Source organism: Melanaphis sacchari, unplaced genomic scaffold (assembly GCF_002803265.2).
Source record: "Melanaphis sacchari strain LSU unplaced genomic scaffold, SCAv2.0 Contig1988_pilon_pilon, whole genome shotgun sequence".
Lineage (NCBI taxonomy): Eukaryota > Metazoa > Arthropoda > Insecta > Hemiptera > Aphididae > Melanaphis > Melanaphis sacchari.
In genome coordinates this window covers 392,347-410,200 of record NW_020270968.1, presented here as the reverse complement: position 1 = coordinate 410,200, position 17,854 = coordinate 392,347, and the positions used below count along the sequence as shown (strand labels likewise).

The following is a 17,854-nucleotide window of genomic DNA, read 5'->3' as shown; positions in this document are numbered from 1 at the left end:
AAAATCACATTTTATTGATGAATTAGGAAAGTGGCTGGTACATATATTTGGTTTACCATTTCTTAATCCAATAGAAGTTGGAAATTGTTTTATAAATAGTTTCATAGTTGAAAAACCAAAAAAATAATAAAATATATGAATTTTGCGATTATTTAGTGACTAATTACATCGAAGATACCAGTACGTTCTCTCCTAGTATTTGGGCTAGTGCTAGTTCTGATACAAGTCTTACTACAAAAGCTTGCAAAAGTTTTTAATCTGAATTCAACTCAAATTTTTATCATCATCATCTTAATATATTCATAATAATAGAAGTTTTAAAAATGTTTCAAACAAATACATATATAAAGATAAGAACATCAGATAATAAAAGTAAAGAAAAGATGAAAAACAAAATTATATCAATAATAAAATATCAGATTTTAACTTAAAAATAATTACACAATATGACTATGTGAAGTGTTTGAGCTTTCGCAATAAGCGATATACTTGAAAACTATAAAAGATTCACAATTTCCATTTCTTATTTGGGCTGAGGAGTAATTTTCATACCTAAGAACAACTAATGGCCCAGAATCTTTCCATCCAAATCATCAAAATGTTTTAAATCTATTAACGGAAATTCAAACAGACACCAATTTTAAAATAAAAATAATTAATAAATTATAAGAAGAAACCGAAGAAAAACTAAATTTTGTTAAAGCCTGTAACGTATGTAAAACATAAAACATATGAAATTGAAAAAATATACTAAATTGTATAAAAACATTAGGACCACATTTTGCGGCAAAAAAAAATTAATTAATAGAATAATATACAATAATATTAATAAATAAAAATAATTAACATGGAAATTAAAAAAAAAAAAATATCTAAATTTTTATACTTTCGAAAACTATTGAGCCAACCTCCTCGTGGTGTCTTCTGGATAAAGTTAATAGGCTCAGATTTGGTTTAATATACTAATATATGCAAAAAATAAATGTGCCCAAATGTGTTATTATGATTTACGCTCTAAGTATTTTGTTTTGGGTAAATGCGCCCAAAAGTATTTCTCCTCATTCTGAATGGTTGTTAATTAAATAAAAAATTACCTTTACTGTTTTAATAAGACAACTAAACATTAAATAATATCAATGTTAATTGCGGTAATAATACAGATCTAAGTTCTGCCATTAACAAAAACATAAATAATAACAACAATTATGAAATAAACTCAATTTATAATACATGTATGGATACAATTAATACTAAACTGAATAGTGAATACCTAACAATAAAATATAAATAAATATTTTCATTAAACAAATAAACTATTAATATGAAATATATTTTATAAACAATTAACGTAAAACCTTCATTACCAACTATTATGTTGTTCAGTATTTCACATTGCTTTTATTTGAAATATTTTTATTCAATTTTTTTTAACAATATTACAAGTAACATGTCTTATTAAATATTATTATTATTATTGTTATTATCATTCGATAGAAACAAATAATAATTATAATTTAATACAATTTGTACGTAACAGGGACGTATACCTACCGAAGTCGTGATGATCGTTGAACCGCCGCCGTCGCCTCCACTGACAGTAGGTAACTTTAGAACGAGAAGCCACTAAACCCATACGCCCCTGGTACTCGGGACTCAACTTCGGGAAATCTAATGCAATACTGACATACGCGAGTGGTCTGAACAAGTCGAGCCGGGTTACTCCGGTAAGAAACTGTAAAACGAGAAGCCACTTGGCCATACGCCCCTGGTACTCGAGACCCAAAAATGGGGAAACTGATGAAATACTTATGTACGCGAGTGGTCTGGTGGCCTGGAAAAGAATGTCTCAGACAAGTCGAGCCGGGTAGGGAACTCTGTTAGGGACCTATTTATCGAGAAGCCACTAAATCCATACGCCCCTGGTAGTCGGGGCTCAGTTTCGGGAGATGTAAACATATTTTTTAGTGTTTAAGAGGCCAAAATCAGTGACAAAGTTCAACCGTAAAAACATGCTTTCGTACTTCCCATTTTCCTCAGCTCTCGTTAGACATGGAAACATGATTTTTTCACCAAAATAAATTTGAGAACTTCCTCTAGGTAACTGCGTTCCAGGTTTTTGATTTTTTTTTTTCAAACCGATTATATTTGCATTTGAAATTTTCAAAATTTTTAAAATTTTAAAAAAATCATATAAAATAGACAAAAAAAGATAACAAAAAACTGGAACGTATTCGTCTAGAAAAATTTCTCAAGTTTATCTAGGTGAACAAATTATGTTTTTACGATTAACGAGAGCCGAGGAAAATAGGAAGTACGAAAGCACGTTTTTGGAAAGAAAAATTAGAAATTTACAGCTGTTGAGTGCTGCTCTACTGAATATAGTGGCAGCTTTCGAAAACAATGTTCATACTAGTTACTACTACCCCGCACCAGATTACAGCAGCCATATCGTATCGTGTGTTGTCTGCGTCTTATATGCATACAACTTAGCAAATTTTCGTTAAGCAAAATCTATTTCATGTTGTTAGCTTTAACATAAGAGTAAATTTACCTATTATCCAAATTAAAGGTAAGAATTTTTTCTAGGCAATAACATGCTTTATTAATATTACTAGCTGCCGGTGAAACTCGATCCCGGGTATGTAGAAGCCGACTTCGGCGTCTTTCAAGGTGGTTGAGTAAATACTGAAGTCGGAGACAGGACTTGAGAAAAACCGCAGTTTGAAAAGTCTAGTAGACAAAAGTTAAGTTTCGTGATGTAACTGATAATAACGACGTTTGAGACGTCGATACCACTGAATGGCAAGAAAGTACGTATGTATGTTTAAAGTTTAAAAATGTTCATATTCCCATGCGATTGGCCTAGCACCTGACGTTTCGGAAATATTAAGTTTTGTCCTTGTTCCACTTGTTTTCGGTAATTATTCTTTTATTTATTTTCTACGCTTTGTTTAACGAATAAAGTTATTAAATTAGTAGTTAGTTATAATTACTAGTTCGGCAAACATAAATAATGTATAAATAATATTTACACTAGTTACTTTTTAAACTACATATAGGCTATGGCACCTTTTATTAATGAACTCTTATAGGTACTTGATATTATTTAACAATATTAGTACCTATTATTTGTTACCTACAATTTGTTTCTATCTTTAAGACTCATGTAAAATCAAACAATTAAGTATACTACTATATTGTATAGTGTATACAATACTGAATACATACATTAAAAATATATTTAAGCTAGGGGACAGGTTCGGGTTTTGACCGTGAGAAATACATTTTTTTGCTCTCCCCCAGATTTTTTTCCTGTTATACCACTGACTACACATAAACATAATATTTCAACAAATTTATAATTTCACAAGAATAAAATAGGTATTTTGAAAACAATTGAGATATTTCGATTATGAGCTAAATTATCGAATAGTTCTTGAGATCTCGAAATAGTTGGAATGTTTTGAACTATTGACTGTTAGGCAATTATTATAACTATATAATTTATTTACTGTTTAGTAATCAAATTAGTATATTTTTATCTGAAAACATTATACATAAATTGATAAATACAATATAGACATAACACATTACAATTTTCAATATTATACTATTATAGTATAATTATAATTATATTTATTTCAGCCTAAACTATTTTTAGTCGTTTTTACATTCAAATTCAATCTATGTTGTATAATTGCATTATTCTTATTTTTTTTATTCGTGCATCTCGAGCTCGAATAAATCGTTCATCCCTTAGTTAATTAAAGTCATCGCCTAAACACGTTGATTTTTTTTTAGACAATTACGAGTTGGCTATATGTTCACGTTATCCGATATGTTTAATCGACCATGTTTGGTCACAACGTCAATCGTCGATAAACTATTAGTCGTCAGCCACGACATAAGAACTGTTTACAAATCTGAACACATTAGTGGAAATGTTTAGGAAATGTATTTTCCTATTAAACGCGCTTAAAATACATGAAACGGAGTTTTGTAATATTTTAAGTGTAACTCAAATTCTTATATTTATTTACTATATATTTTTTTAATTTTATGATCATTTATCTAGCAAAAACATAAAGGTTTAGGAACTTACGTTCCTTCATTGGAAAAACGCGAATTTACTCACAATCAAGTGTTACCTACCTTTAGTTAATGGATCCGCGTAAAGCCCTCAAATATCTAAGCGTATCTTTCTCGAATACCAATATATTTCTTACTACCAAGTTATACAGGCGCATCAAACCTTAATATATATACCAACTTAAATTTTTAACAACATGATATTTCGGATATTTTTAATGGAATATATTTTAAGACCTTAAATGATGCAAAAATATTTATATTTTAACGTGAAATATCGTAATATTTAACTTATTGTTATTTTTTATTTTGATCACTTCACAAGAGTACAAGGCTAATAAGTAAAACATTATTTTAGTTTAAACTATCAATATATTTAGTGTTTCAATAATGTTATATTTATATTCTTATTAGTTATTACTATGTGTTACATACTTGAATTACAAGCATCATAGGAGAAAAACATTATGAATAAAGTATTTACGTATTCAGTGCCGGCTCAAGGATTTGCGGGGCCTGGTGCGAAATAATTTTTTTATATGAAAGCAGGGGCGTGCTCACGGGGGGATGAGGGTATCATATCCCCCCCATGGGTCCATGGATTTAATAAAAAATCTTTTTTTTAGAAACGACCTTTGTTTTTATGATAGTAAATTTTCAATTTTTTGGAAAATATCACCCCCTCCCCCCACATTAGAAAAAGCTGTGCACGCCACTGTATGAAAGTGTTATTTTCATATATGAATATATATACATATATATTATGTACAAAATACATAAAATGATTTAAATAAAATTTTTAAAATAAATAAATCTCCTTAATTTCATAAATTTGTTACACTTACTGGATTACCTATTAGCATTATTACTTAGAAGTTTTAGTTTTCAAATCAAACGTACTTTGATGTTTATTAGTAGTGCGTTACACCTAATACGTCTAGATTATACAAGTTGAAATTTACGTAGGTACCATCCATTAAATGTTTTTCCCAAATATTTTAATTGCTCTAATAAATTCAATTATATGTTAAATAAATATTAATAAAATCCTCTTTTAATAAATACAAAAATACTAAACAATGTAAGAATATGAATTAAATACAGTAATTATTTTTAACAATATTCCTGGTTTATTTTAAAACAAATATAATGTAACAAAACAATAACTAAATTAATTGTTTTTTTCTAGCTTTTTGAAGTGCAAACTGGTCAATAAGTTGGTTGTAATCTAATGTTTCTGCTAATTCATTTTCGATTAAGAGTATCGCTAACCCAGAAAGTCTGTCTTGAGAAATGGTACTACGAAGATAGTTTTTAATAATTTTCAATTTTGAAAACGCCCTTTCTGCACCTGCAGAGGCCACTGGGATAGTCAACAAGATTCTAAATGCAATGTTTATATTAGGAAATGAACCACAAGATGTTTTAAGAATTCTTAGAGCTTGAATGGCAGTAGTATTTTCATTGACCATAGTGCGAAAAATTATCAGCTCACTACATAAATCAGTCGTATCAATATCTGCGGATTCGCCATCCGTGAGTGTTATTTGTAAATCTTGACTATGTTTAAATAATTCTTCTTCTCCCATATTTTTCAACTGGCCAATTCTGTACAAAAATCCAAATTGTTTATTGTATTGAGTTATTTGTTCAAATCTTTTTTTTACTGATGCCAGAGTTTGGTCAACTAATACTAAAAAGTATTTCACTTTAAAATTTTCTTCCTCGTTGTTCAAAGAATCATCTATACTTTCATAATGAAACATTTTGGTCTTTTTTCTAATTTTATTTTTTTTAAACTTTATTTCAATTCCCATTGGTGATATAATTTCTTCTGCTTTAACTTTAGCTAATGCATATCCATTTTCCCTATAGTTTTCCAAAAAAATAATTAAACCATTTAGTAAACTCATTGAAACATCTAAGTCAATTGTCACTGACTGTAGACTCATACTAACAATATTTATTTCAGATAAAATATCATACCATATTATTAAACTTAAAATAAATTCATAGGTACATATTTCTTTGGCTAAAGAATGTGATTCACTTTTTATTTTTAAATCATTTGCTGTATCCGAAATCTCCTCCAAAGCTTCTACAACTTCGTTTAATTGGAATCGAATGGCTTTCACAGCGTTCACACGACTGTTCCATCGGGTTTCTGCCCATTTTTTTATAGAAAGCTTATTAAAATGTTTTTTTAAAATCTTCCATCTGTTTATAGATGCTGAAAATAAAACATAAATCCTTTCATTCATTCCAAAAAATAATTGAGCCATAGAAGAACTTCCTCCAGCATCCTTGAGACAAAGGTTAAGGCTATGTGCTGCACACGGGACAAAAAATGCACGTGGATTTTGTTTTAAAATATGAGCCTTTACACTTTTATATAAACCTGCCATATTCGCTCCATTATCATAAGCCTGTCCTCGAATGTTATGTATGTTGAGACCATACTCTTTTCATTTTTCAATCAAAATATTTGATAAATCCATTCCAGTAATTGAGCTAATATGTACAAAGTCCATGAAATATTCTTTTATTTCAGAACAGCTAGATTCATTTTCAAAATCGATCTGTACAGTTCTTATTATAATAGAAAGTTGTTCACAGTGATTAATATCTGGTGTGGTGTCCATAATAACAGAAAAATATGTAGAATTTTTTATCAACTTTATTATTTTAATTTTTACCTCCTGTGCCATCATGGAAATCAACGAGTTTTGAATATTATGTCCAAGATAATGAACATGCATTTCGTTGTTTTTAATACGACGTACATGTTCAGAGATAACCGGATCAAATTTCGCTAACATTTCTATAATGCCTAAAAATTTACCATTATTTTTCTCATATAAGATATCTGAACATTCTCGGAAAGCATCATTATTTTTAGCTAAATACTGTATTGCGGAAAGAACTCTTAGTAAAACATTCCGCCAATGAGCTTTTTCTTTATCGATCATTTTTATATGGTCATTATCAATTGTATGACATTTATTGACTCGAGTTTTAAGTTCATACCAAGCTTTTAGTGATTGTAAGTGATTTGAAGAATTTTCATGTTTATTCAGTATTCTTGATAAATGTCTCCAATAATTTATACCTGTTGTACTAAGTCCATTAATATGTAATGGAAACAGTTTACAATAAAAGCAATAAACACAGTTTTTCTTTTTAGAATAAATTAGCCAATATCTATTTACAACTTCACCATTTGATAATCTGCGAGTATAGTAATAATCGGAAAACTTTCTTTGCTCGGAGTCTATTGGATAATTAAAATTGTTCACTTTACAGGGGCCGTTTTTTACTATATCGATACGTACAGTATGAGTAAGATGGATTGGCCAATTTCCAGGGTCTGTTAAATCAGTTATAACTACTGGAGATTCAAAAGTAGAATTATTTAAATGTTGATTAATTGCTGATTGTTTATTATAAGAAATAGTAGATAATACAGTTTCTACTGAATCCTCATTTCCTAAAGATTTAGATATGTTATTCTGAAGGGTGTGATCAGTTTCAGATTTAAGAGGTGAATTTTGTTCATAAATACTTGTTGAACTATCAGAAATTATATTGACGTATTCATTATTGGTTTCTTTAAAATATTGTTTAGAAACCATAAATTTAGCACGCTTGTTTAGTTGTTTATTGCATATATTTTGATAATTTTTCATATATTAAGTCCCGAGTTCTAGTTATTATACCCACTTACTACAAATATAGATTTATTCTCAATGAATACCATGTAGGTATGATTTTTTAGAGTTTAAATACAAACTGCACAATGTAATAAATAAAATGGGAGTTTATGTAGGCAACCTAATTGTACACATTTCCATCAAATAATTATTATGATTGATTTACAGCAAGTTGACTAAACTTGACAAAACTATTTCGCCATAGCAATAATAATAAATATGAATACTAGTTCAAAATAATAATATACACAAATCTGTGTGTTAAACTGTCTAATAATATATTTATAAAAATAATTTATAATTAAAATTATTAAATTAAAAGTGTAATAATATAAAATAAGTACTTACCTACGAAATAATCGTTCATATATCGCGTGTGGAAACTATACGTCTTATTATTGCGGGTGCTCGTGTTTTAATAAAATAATAATACTATCAAGTGAGTTAGTGTCGTCCGTATGCTATGTAAAATACGATGTATACAAATTATGAAGAAAATTAAAAATAACAAATAACAACACGACTGCAGTAATAATAATCGTTATCGCCGACGACGACGACGACAACCAAAAATAAAAATAATTATAAATTATACTAATAATAGATATTCGATTTGTCGGAGAAAACAATATTAAATAATAATAATAATAATAATATTCGTTATTAACTGTAAGTTATAGTTGTTATACACCCACGGATTATTAATGCATTTAAAAACTTTAAAAATATTATTGCTCAAAAGTAAAATTATTTTTTGTTTTTGGTTGTGTAATTTTGGTAAGGTAAAGCGCGGGGCCTGGTGCATGGGCACACCTCGCCCCCCCCCCCCCTTGCGCCGGCCCTGTACGTATTAACTCTAGAACGGCAATCTATGTTCATTGTTCATAATATCTAATACATTACAAAATAAAAACGTGCACTACCGAACTATACACGTCTATCCGCGGCACACCACCAGAGCGCGTACTTTACATAAATTACCTACACAGTACACTATGCTATACTGATTAATAGTAAGGTGGTCTAATTATTTACGTGTTTTTGTTGTTTTCAAAGGTTGTGAGTTATATTGAATTATAACAATTAGGTATGTTGTAGCCAATCGTATAAGCTGCAAAAACATAAGCATAAATGTGATCATCATATTATATTATGTCAGATTACACCTTAACATATATATTAAATAAATAATTACCGCGTGAAAAAATGATAGATTTACAGAAAAGAAACCGCATGCCGAAACTTCAAGTTTTTTGTTCATAATTTGGTATGTAAATGAATTGATCTAAAAAAATAAACCTTAAAGAATAAATATTATAACATTTAAATGTTCTATAATATGTATTAGGTACATTTTATATTATGTATTCATAATTCATAACAAAAGAAGTTCATAGGTACGCATAATATTTGACAGTAATTCGTTATATTTTTAGAGCAAATCTTTAGGTTCTTACATTTATTTAATTGCATTATGCAACTTAATGAGAATAAAAAATTTAAACGATTTATCCATCACAATGTGTAGATAAAAAATGTATTTTGCATATTAAAGCATATTATGGAATCAGATAATATTTGGCCTATTTTTTAAATTTTAGAAAATATTCTATTATTGATTATAACAATTTTTCGAATCGTAAATTGTAATGAACCACAATAACTGTTTTTGTTGAATCATTAATTGCTTTTTTTGCCCATAGAATTTATACATAAATTCTAATTAAATATATTTAATGTTTTAAGAACTATTCCGAAGAACTTACAACATAGGTAATTTTTTTATGTTCATAAGATTTATGAATATTGTTTTAACAAACAAAATCACTTTAATAACATTCATCTATATTTTTTCCTACGAGTTGATTAACGTCCGACTGTTAAGACATACACCTACAACTGGATTAATACATAAATGATTAATAATCATTCGTGGGTCGTTCGACCGCACGGCGTACACCACACACAAATCACAATACATATATTACATATTACATAATTTAAATGCGAGCGATAATCGATTCGTATCAAAACCATAAGACCGATCGTCAAAAATTCACAATTTGAAAAAAAGCTCTATATTAGTATATTACACCTGTGCACTTCGCTGTATCGACGGAATAAAATAATGACTCTTAGTATCGTCAATATAATACAGTTTCCCTGATAAACCGCCAAAGCGCTAGTAGTGAGATCGACTTTTACCATTGAAATATTAATAATGTTATTCTTACTACTACCACAGAATAATTTATTTAGCTTTATTTTATAGAAGTTGTAAATCAAAAAAATTTTCTTTTGAAAAATGTAATTGAAGGAGATAATAAATTTATGATTTTCATAACAATTCAAAATTTAATCGAGTTGAGAGATTATATATTTGGCTCGCTGATGGAACATTTAGATTTTATCTTGGATTTTTAAACAGATATTTGCAATAATACATGGGTTAATTTGACAAATTATCAATAGTAAAATGTGTGTACCACCAGTATACATTTTTATGACTAGTCCCATTGAAAATGACTATAGAACAGTGCCAATTGTATTTAATGATTTTGCGATTGAAAATAATCTTGATTTCTATAGCAATGAGGAACTTTAAATCTAATATTAAATGGATTAAATATGTATTTTTAGGTTATCGAAAGTTGGAAAATTGTAAAATTATTATTTAGTGACAACAAAAGAAAATAATCATTCATAAAATACTTTGAAAATATCTACATTTATGGTAAACCAGCTATGAGATTACGTGGACATAATAAACCTTAACGACACCTTCCTTATTTTCAAATGACGTGTGCTCAGTAGCTTAAAGAGTTGATACAAATATGCCAAGAGGCAAAAACAACAAATATTGCTGAATCATGGCGTAAATACTAAAATACATATTTTTAAATATTTTACCAACAAGTACGTATTTTATATTTGTATTCGTGGGTACCTTTAAATTTTAGAGAAATATTGAAAATTATCATTATTATATGTTGGACATTTTGTTCTATTTTAAAATTATTAGACTGCGTTGTAATAAATAAGATAGATTACCATGTTTAATGATGTCATATCGGTTAGAGTTTAGATAGTTTAGTTTCTAGTAGATATCTATACAGAATTATTATGTACAATTGGTCTCGTTAGTTAGTGAATTTTTTTTGATTATAATTTATAATCATGTCAAAATTACTGTCAACAAAAAACGTTATAAGTTACTTTTTTCTTATTATTTTAACATTCATCTGTTCTTTATTAAAGCATGTAAAATAAATAATATTTATCGACTTTTATACTTACCAACATGATAGAAGAAGTGTCTAAATTGTTGTTTTTCAGTACATCTCTTAATGATACAAGAACTGAATCGACAGCCTGTTGAAGAAAAATATATCTTATATTTTGTTATATATATATATGTTACAGTTAAAACCCGAAATCCGTTGAAACTAGTTTTAACTAGTCAATACTAGTTTTCACAAATCCCTTTAGTCACTTCTAGTTTTAACTAATTAAAACTAGAATTAATCGTAGGTTTAAATAAGTTAGTAAAAACTAGTTTTAACTAAAACGCATATATTCGAACTCATACTACATAAAACGCACTCGACCACAGACTTTTTATTTTTAAATATTGCACGGTAATTCGACAGAGAATCAAAATTCCAAAAAATCATATTTCCCTCCGTGCAGCCGCAGCAAAAGCATCAACGGGCTCAGGGCAAGGCTTTGTAAAATGCACTTGCAAAACATCCTGCGGAACAAATCGTTGTTTATGTAAAAAAAATAAAATTCAATGTAATTCTAAATGCCATGATAGTTTGTCCTGCCGAAATAAATAATATAATAAAAGTATATATTTAATAATTACTTAATATGTACTAAATGTTTCTACTATTCCCTAATTAAAACTAGTTTTACCTATCAATATAAATAATACGGATTTTTACTAGATAATTCTAGTTTTCACTAATATAATATTTTAGACACAACTAATTCTAACTAAATAAAATAAATTAAAACTAGTTTTGACGGTGATAGTCTTAGTAAATTCTAGTTTTAACTAGTTAAAACTAGAAGTGACTAAAGGGATTTGTGAAAACTAGTATTGACTAGTTAAAACTAGTTTCGACGGATTTCGGGTTTTAACTGTAACATATATATTTATATATATATATAACATATATGTGTCGTGAACATAATAGATCGTAAAACTCAAAAAAAAAACACTGCTGATATCATTTGTCGTCAGCTGATCGTAATTAATTTTTGAACACCCCGTGAGACGTGAGATACATTTTATTGAAAATATTATAAATACTCGAGTTTCGGAGTAGGTATAAATCAATGTAAAATAATGATAATCATAACAACTTATAAACAAAGTCAATAGCGTCGATTTAATAATGAAAATTAGTCGTGTATAGGTACATTTTCGTTTTTAGAACATTGAATAATACAAACGTAAAAACGGTTATTTTTAAACGAAAATTTAAAACTCAAGTCGGACGTGCGCGTTTGAAACGTCACTACTCGCCGTGCTCGCACCTCCCCCCCCCCAAAGTGCGAGTGCGGGATAAATCAATGACTGCGTCGTACACCGCTTACCACTTGCTTGATCTTCTCGGCCCGGTACGATATGAACACGATTCGGAACGAGACGCACAACAGCTGACAGGTCAGCACCACGTTCCAGTAAATCAAGTGGGTGTAGTTATTCGACGAGGTCAACGAATCGTAAACCGCGACGAGCGTGATGTAAGCGTACATGACGAAGTACAGCATGCTGGCGGTCAAGTTCACGGCCAGGTCGAGCCCGTAGCACCTGGACAGGCCGTCGACCAGCTGACAACCGCGCCAGTGGTCGCGCCACGCGGCTTCCAGCTGCCAGTGCAGCGGCCGGCGGCCGCGTCGGCTACCGGCCGCCGGGGGGGCTGCGACGCTTCAGCCGCCAACTTGCGCAACCGGTGGACGACGTCGCGGCACGCGTCCTCGGCTGTCACGCACGCGCACACGACCAAACACTCGACAACGATCTTCACGGCGGCCGCGGGCAGGCACAGCAGCAGCACGTCGACCACCGCAAACGTGCCGGGCCGGGCCATCGCGAACGCCGCCCATCTGGTCAGCACCACCGCTCCGGCCACCGTGGCGTACGCTCCGGCCACGGCGAACGGGGTCCGCCGGTGCTGCCGCTTCCCTCCGCCCGTCGCGCGCTTGTTCGCGGCGCGGCTCAGCACGCCGTGCGCGTAGTTCAACAGGTGCGCCGTGCTCGACCGACGGTGGGCAGCGGCCGTGGCCACGGACACCATCGCTTGCGCCGCGTCGGTGGCATAGAAGATCCACTCGATGTTCGTCGAACACGAGACGGCGTCGCCGCAAAGCCAACCGCCCGTCAGCGACGCGCACCGCCGCACCGTCCAGTAGAACCACACCATCATCAGCGCGCTGTACGCCAACCGTCGTCCGTCTGGCGCGAACGGGCCGTCAGACGTCGGACTGCCACCACTGCCGGCGCTGCTTGCGCTGTCGTTCACTGAAACGAGAACACGAAACACGATGTCGGTGACGTTTGTAGGTACTTGCGTACTGTTTCGTCGTCGCCGAGTCGATGTCGTCAGTGGGATTTCAGTACAAGAATTATTAATTTATCTCGGGTATATGATGGGCATATAGGTAAGGCACCTACTTGAAAATGTAGCACCGACAAAGGTTTTTTAATATAGAAACCACCAATTAATCGACGATGGCCACCGACTCGTGGAATGATATAAAACTTATAATAGGATAATAATATCTATAATAGAATAATATCCATACCTGTGATGATAACAGCTGATTTTTAACTACCTATTGTGTGCTGAATTTGTACTATGCCACATTGATAGGACTTAAATTTTCAATCGTTAGTATATGCATGTAGTAAAACGTCAAAATAATGCAAACAGCACGATGTTTTACCATTTTACGAAATTTTAACGGAGTATAATTATATTAATTGTATGTTTGAGACAGACAATGCTCTGTGCTTAGCTTTGTATGACCACGGGTCCGCGGCACTACAGCTTGTTGCCGCCGCGATAGCCGGACTACACGCCCAATTCCGAGCGCGGTATCGATTCCCAATAGATTGTATGTTTAATAAAATTCACACACAACTAATACATGGGACAAAAAAAAAAAAAAAATGTGGCGATTCGCGCATTCAAGGTATAAACATAAAAAATGATAGCGATTTGTGCTAATTTTATAAAAATAACAGCGACTCACACTAATACTCGTATAATCTAACAAAAAACACGGACGTTCGGTCCTTCTGCGACGAAGTAAAGGTATGGTGTTCCTCGCGCGATCGCGGTCGGCGATTCAAATTTGTTCGCGGCGCGAACACGAACTGACTGGTCTTCGAGCAGTCAAATCGCGTTCGTACCGCGATCGACTTATTGTTTTGATAACTATTATAATTATTAATGCAATCATGCTATGTTCTCATTTATGTTTGAACACTCGTTGACATCGGTTATTCAAACATTAGTTCTGCAATGGTCAAGTTTACTAAGAACCAAGACGAGATATTGGTTGAATGTGTAGCCAAACATCCCCTAATTTATAATCCCGAAAATAGGGATTATAAAGATTTAAATATATGAGATGCAATTGCCAATTTGGAAGGGTATAAGTGGCAACGTTGGGCGAAGTGGTAAGCAAAATATTATAAATATTGTTTGTAAAAATATTATATTTGTAGGAATAAAAATATATTAATGGTATAAATAATACATTGAGATTATAATATATTTATTTTGATCATTATTATTATTATTATTACGAGTAGAACAAGACGTGAACCCGAATAGATCGTTTAAGTTTAAAATAAATGATTATTTTCAAATAAATAATTTGACATTCTCTATTTATGAATGAGTATTTTAGAAGTGATGAATGCATATAAACGTGTACTGTGTACACTGTACATCTATACTTAAAGCTAAAAATAAATTATGTGTGAGACCGTCACTTATATTAAATATTATACAAATCAACATATACTTAGCAGCAGTTAAAACTATTTATTTATTTATTTAAAAGAAAAAATTACAAGTATAATTTAAGTAATAGTAGATGATTTCTAGAAATTTGATGATTTTGCCACGAGACTGTTCCTTCTCGAAAAAAAAATTGTTTAAATTTTTCCCTCACATCAAAACCATCTGCACTCGCAAAGCCACCTCTGCTACATAAAGTACCCATCCCAGTAGTTTGTCCTTCATCATATTCATAAAAAATATTTATTACCTTTTTCCAAAAACGCACCTCTTAACATGATATTGTGCAAGCAACATGCGACAATTACTAAATCGTCACATACTTCTACATCAATTCCTATTACAGTATGAAATATTCTAAAAAACTTGTAATAATAAGCCAAATGCATTTTCCGTCACTCTACGACAACGACTCAACCTGTAATTAAAAATAGTTTTGCTCTGTCTTGTCTAGCTGAAGATCTAAAATATGGTTTCATAATATGCCTGTGAAGTCTGAATGCTTCATCTCCTACACCTACAATTACAAATGGAGTAGAATTATTAGTGCCTGGTAGTTTTTCGTCGTCTGGAAAATTAAAATCTCCAGAATAAATTTGCTGTCCCATTTTTGATTTTCCAAATATGCCACTATCTCCTTCTTTGCCATAAGATCCAACATCAATGACTAAAAATTTACAATTCGCATCTACTAGTGCTAATAAGACGATAGAAAAATGTTCTTTGTAATTAAAATATAATGTTCCGGTATTTTTTTTAGCACTTCATTGGAATATGTTTACCGTTGATTGCGCCAATACAATTTGGGAAATTCTATCTTGTCCAAAATTCTTGAGCTTTATCGTTCATATTAATTTACTCGAACTAGGTATAAAAAGTGGAAACAGATGCTTTTTCATAGATTTTAAGGTATTTTGTATTATAATACTAATATATCTTTGTGATATACGGAAAACAAAAGATAAAGAACGGTACGTTTCTCCAGAAACTAAAAATCTAAAAAAAAAATAAATATATATTATATTATATATGTCATTATTATTTAATAAATAAATATATTTGATATTTTATTTATTTGAATCAAAATACATTAATAATACAATAGTTACTAATAACTAAATTACCGACAACAATTATTATACTGCAGTTTACAGATGCGTTTTATGTTTAAACTTAAAACAAATTTAAGTTTCATTAGTTAGTTACAAGTAGGTACCTTATCATTTTTTTTTGTATTATGTTTTTTATTATTAAACAGTATTTTAATAACTTTTTTTAAATCGGTATTGAATATTTATTTGTACTAGATGAAGACTGCAAGAGAAGGTATAAAAATATTAAAGATGCCTATTTAAAAAATAAACGGGCAAGAAAAATGAATACTGGAGCAAGTGCCTCTTCAAAACTTTCAAAATGGCATTTAGCACAATTTTTAACTTTTTTGGATACAGTACCACAAGAAAGAAAGTAAGTACTTTATTGACTATCATAGAGCGATTGATTTCAAGTGCAATACTAATTATTTCGCAAGTTATTGACTTATTTCAAAATTTGTTTGTTTTTAAATTTTTTGATACATGTTTTTTTTTTCAATTGCAGTTAAAATCAATCACCCTTTATAGTATGACTAGAGTACGGATGTTTTAGTAGTAAAACAATAGTAAAATTGATTACAGTGTTGCACTAAAATTTTTTATGAATTTCTAACTCAAAATAATTTGCACATTTTTATGATATTTAAGTATTTTGTCAAAATTCAAACTTAAAATGCTTATAAAAAAAATTTTGACCATGTAGAAAAAATCCAAAAATTGCATAAAATTGCATCTAAAAGTTTTAGATTTTAATTCGTATATTTACATATAACACATTTAAAACTTACTTAGTAATTAATTGAAACAGTAGAAAATGCAAAAAAAAATGCAAATACAACAACACCCTTGCCCTAGTGATGGCTATAATAACAAATTATTATTATTTATTATTCATTTTAACAGCACTACATCAAATATATATGATACTGATAATAACGAAGATTCTGGCTCAGACGAAGAGGAAATAAATATCACACAAGATAGTATACTGCTGTCATCACCAATAAGGCAAAGTTCTCAATCTCCATCGACTTTAAGACCACAAAAATCGACTAATTAAAGAAAAAATTTAAAAATCACTGAATTATTGGACAAAAGATCAAAAGAAAAGACAGAGTTGATGACACAACTGATTGCTAAAAAAAATACTGATGAGTACGATGATGTTGATCATTTTTTTTAAAGTTAAGCTCTATCTGTCAAAAAGTTGCCATCAAAGTTAATTTCACAGGCGAAATTGAAAATCTTGACAATTATGACTGACTTGGAACTTCAAGCTGCAGATAATCGTACACATAACGTCCACATCATACCTAATAGTAGCAGAGTATCATAACAGTCAACTAATTCTACTAGTAGTTCCCCATATTCTAACAACTTTACTCAATTTAGTTATAGTCCACTTTCACTAGATTCACCATCATATTCAAATATTAAACAACAGTTTAGACCAACAAATACAACTACATTTACACCTTTCCAGTTAGTTCAAAATATGAATAATGAATGGAACACAAATTCTCAATAAATTTAACAATATAATTTAAAATATTATCTTATAATGTATTTTGATTTTTTTTTAAATTAATTTTTCATAAGTCAATGAAATATATGATAAGGTACCTTTTATTTGCACCAATAGAAAATTGATTTATTTTTAATTTTAATATAAATTGTATGTTAAAATAAAACAACAATATTTCATAAATAAATCTGAGTTGGTTCTTATTTCATTTTACTTTATCTGTACCTAATTTAAAAATTTTACTTACCTCAATGTAGTCGCCAATTTTTCTTCTGGTGATATGGGTTTCCTTATAAAAAATGTTGGATTTAATGTTAAATCGTCTCTTATTAAATTTAAAATAAAATTGAACTGATTATGGTTTAATCTAAAAAATTTCATGAACTTAATAAT

General features: G+C 30.6%; 2 protein-coding genes and 1 pseudogene across 2 annotated transcripts; 1 reads left to right on the top strand and 2 right to left on the bottom strand.

Annotated features, from left to right (window-relative positions):
* Positions 1-5,255: 5,255 nt before the first annotated feature.
* LOC112592880 (zinc finger MYM-type protein 1-like) lies at positions 5,256-6,494 on the bottom strand. The gene is made up of 3 exons (XM_025337042.1): positions 6,110-6,494; positions 5,757-6,010; positions 5,256-5,687 (listed from the first exon to the last, which is right to left on the bottom strand). The coding sequence occupies exons 1-3, from the start codon at positions 6,492-6,494 to the stop codon at positions 5,256-5,258; spliced, it is 1,071 nt and encodes a 356-aa protein (XP_025192827.1).
* Positions 6,495-6,554: 60 nt separating this feature from the next.
* Positions 6,555-7,058, bottom strand: LOC112592879. Its single transcript, XM_025337041.1, has 2 exons — positions 6,786-7,058; positions 6,555-6,668 (listed from the first exon to the last, which is right to left on the bottom strand). The coding sequence occupies exons 1-2, from the start codon at positions 7,056-7,058 to the stop codon at positions 6,555-6,557; spliced, it is 387 nt and encodes a 128-aa protein (XP_025192826.1).
* A 7,280-nt stretch (positions 7,059-14,338) lies between these two features.
* Positions 14,339-17,272, top strand: LOC112592878 (annotated as a pseudogene).
* Positions 17,273-17,854: the final 582 nt, after the last annotated feature.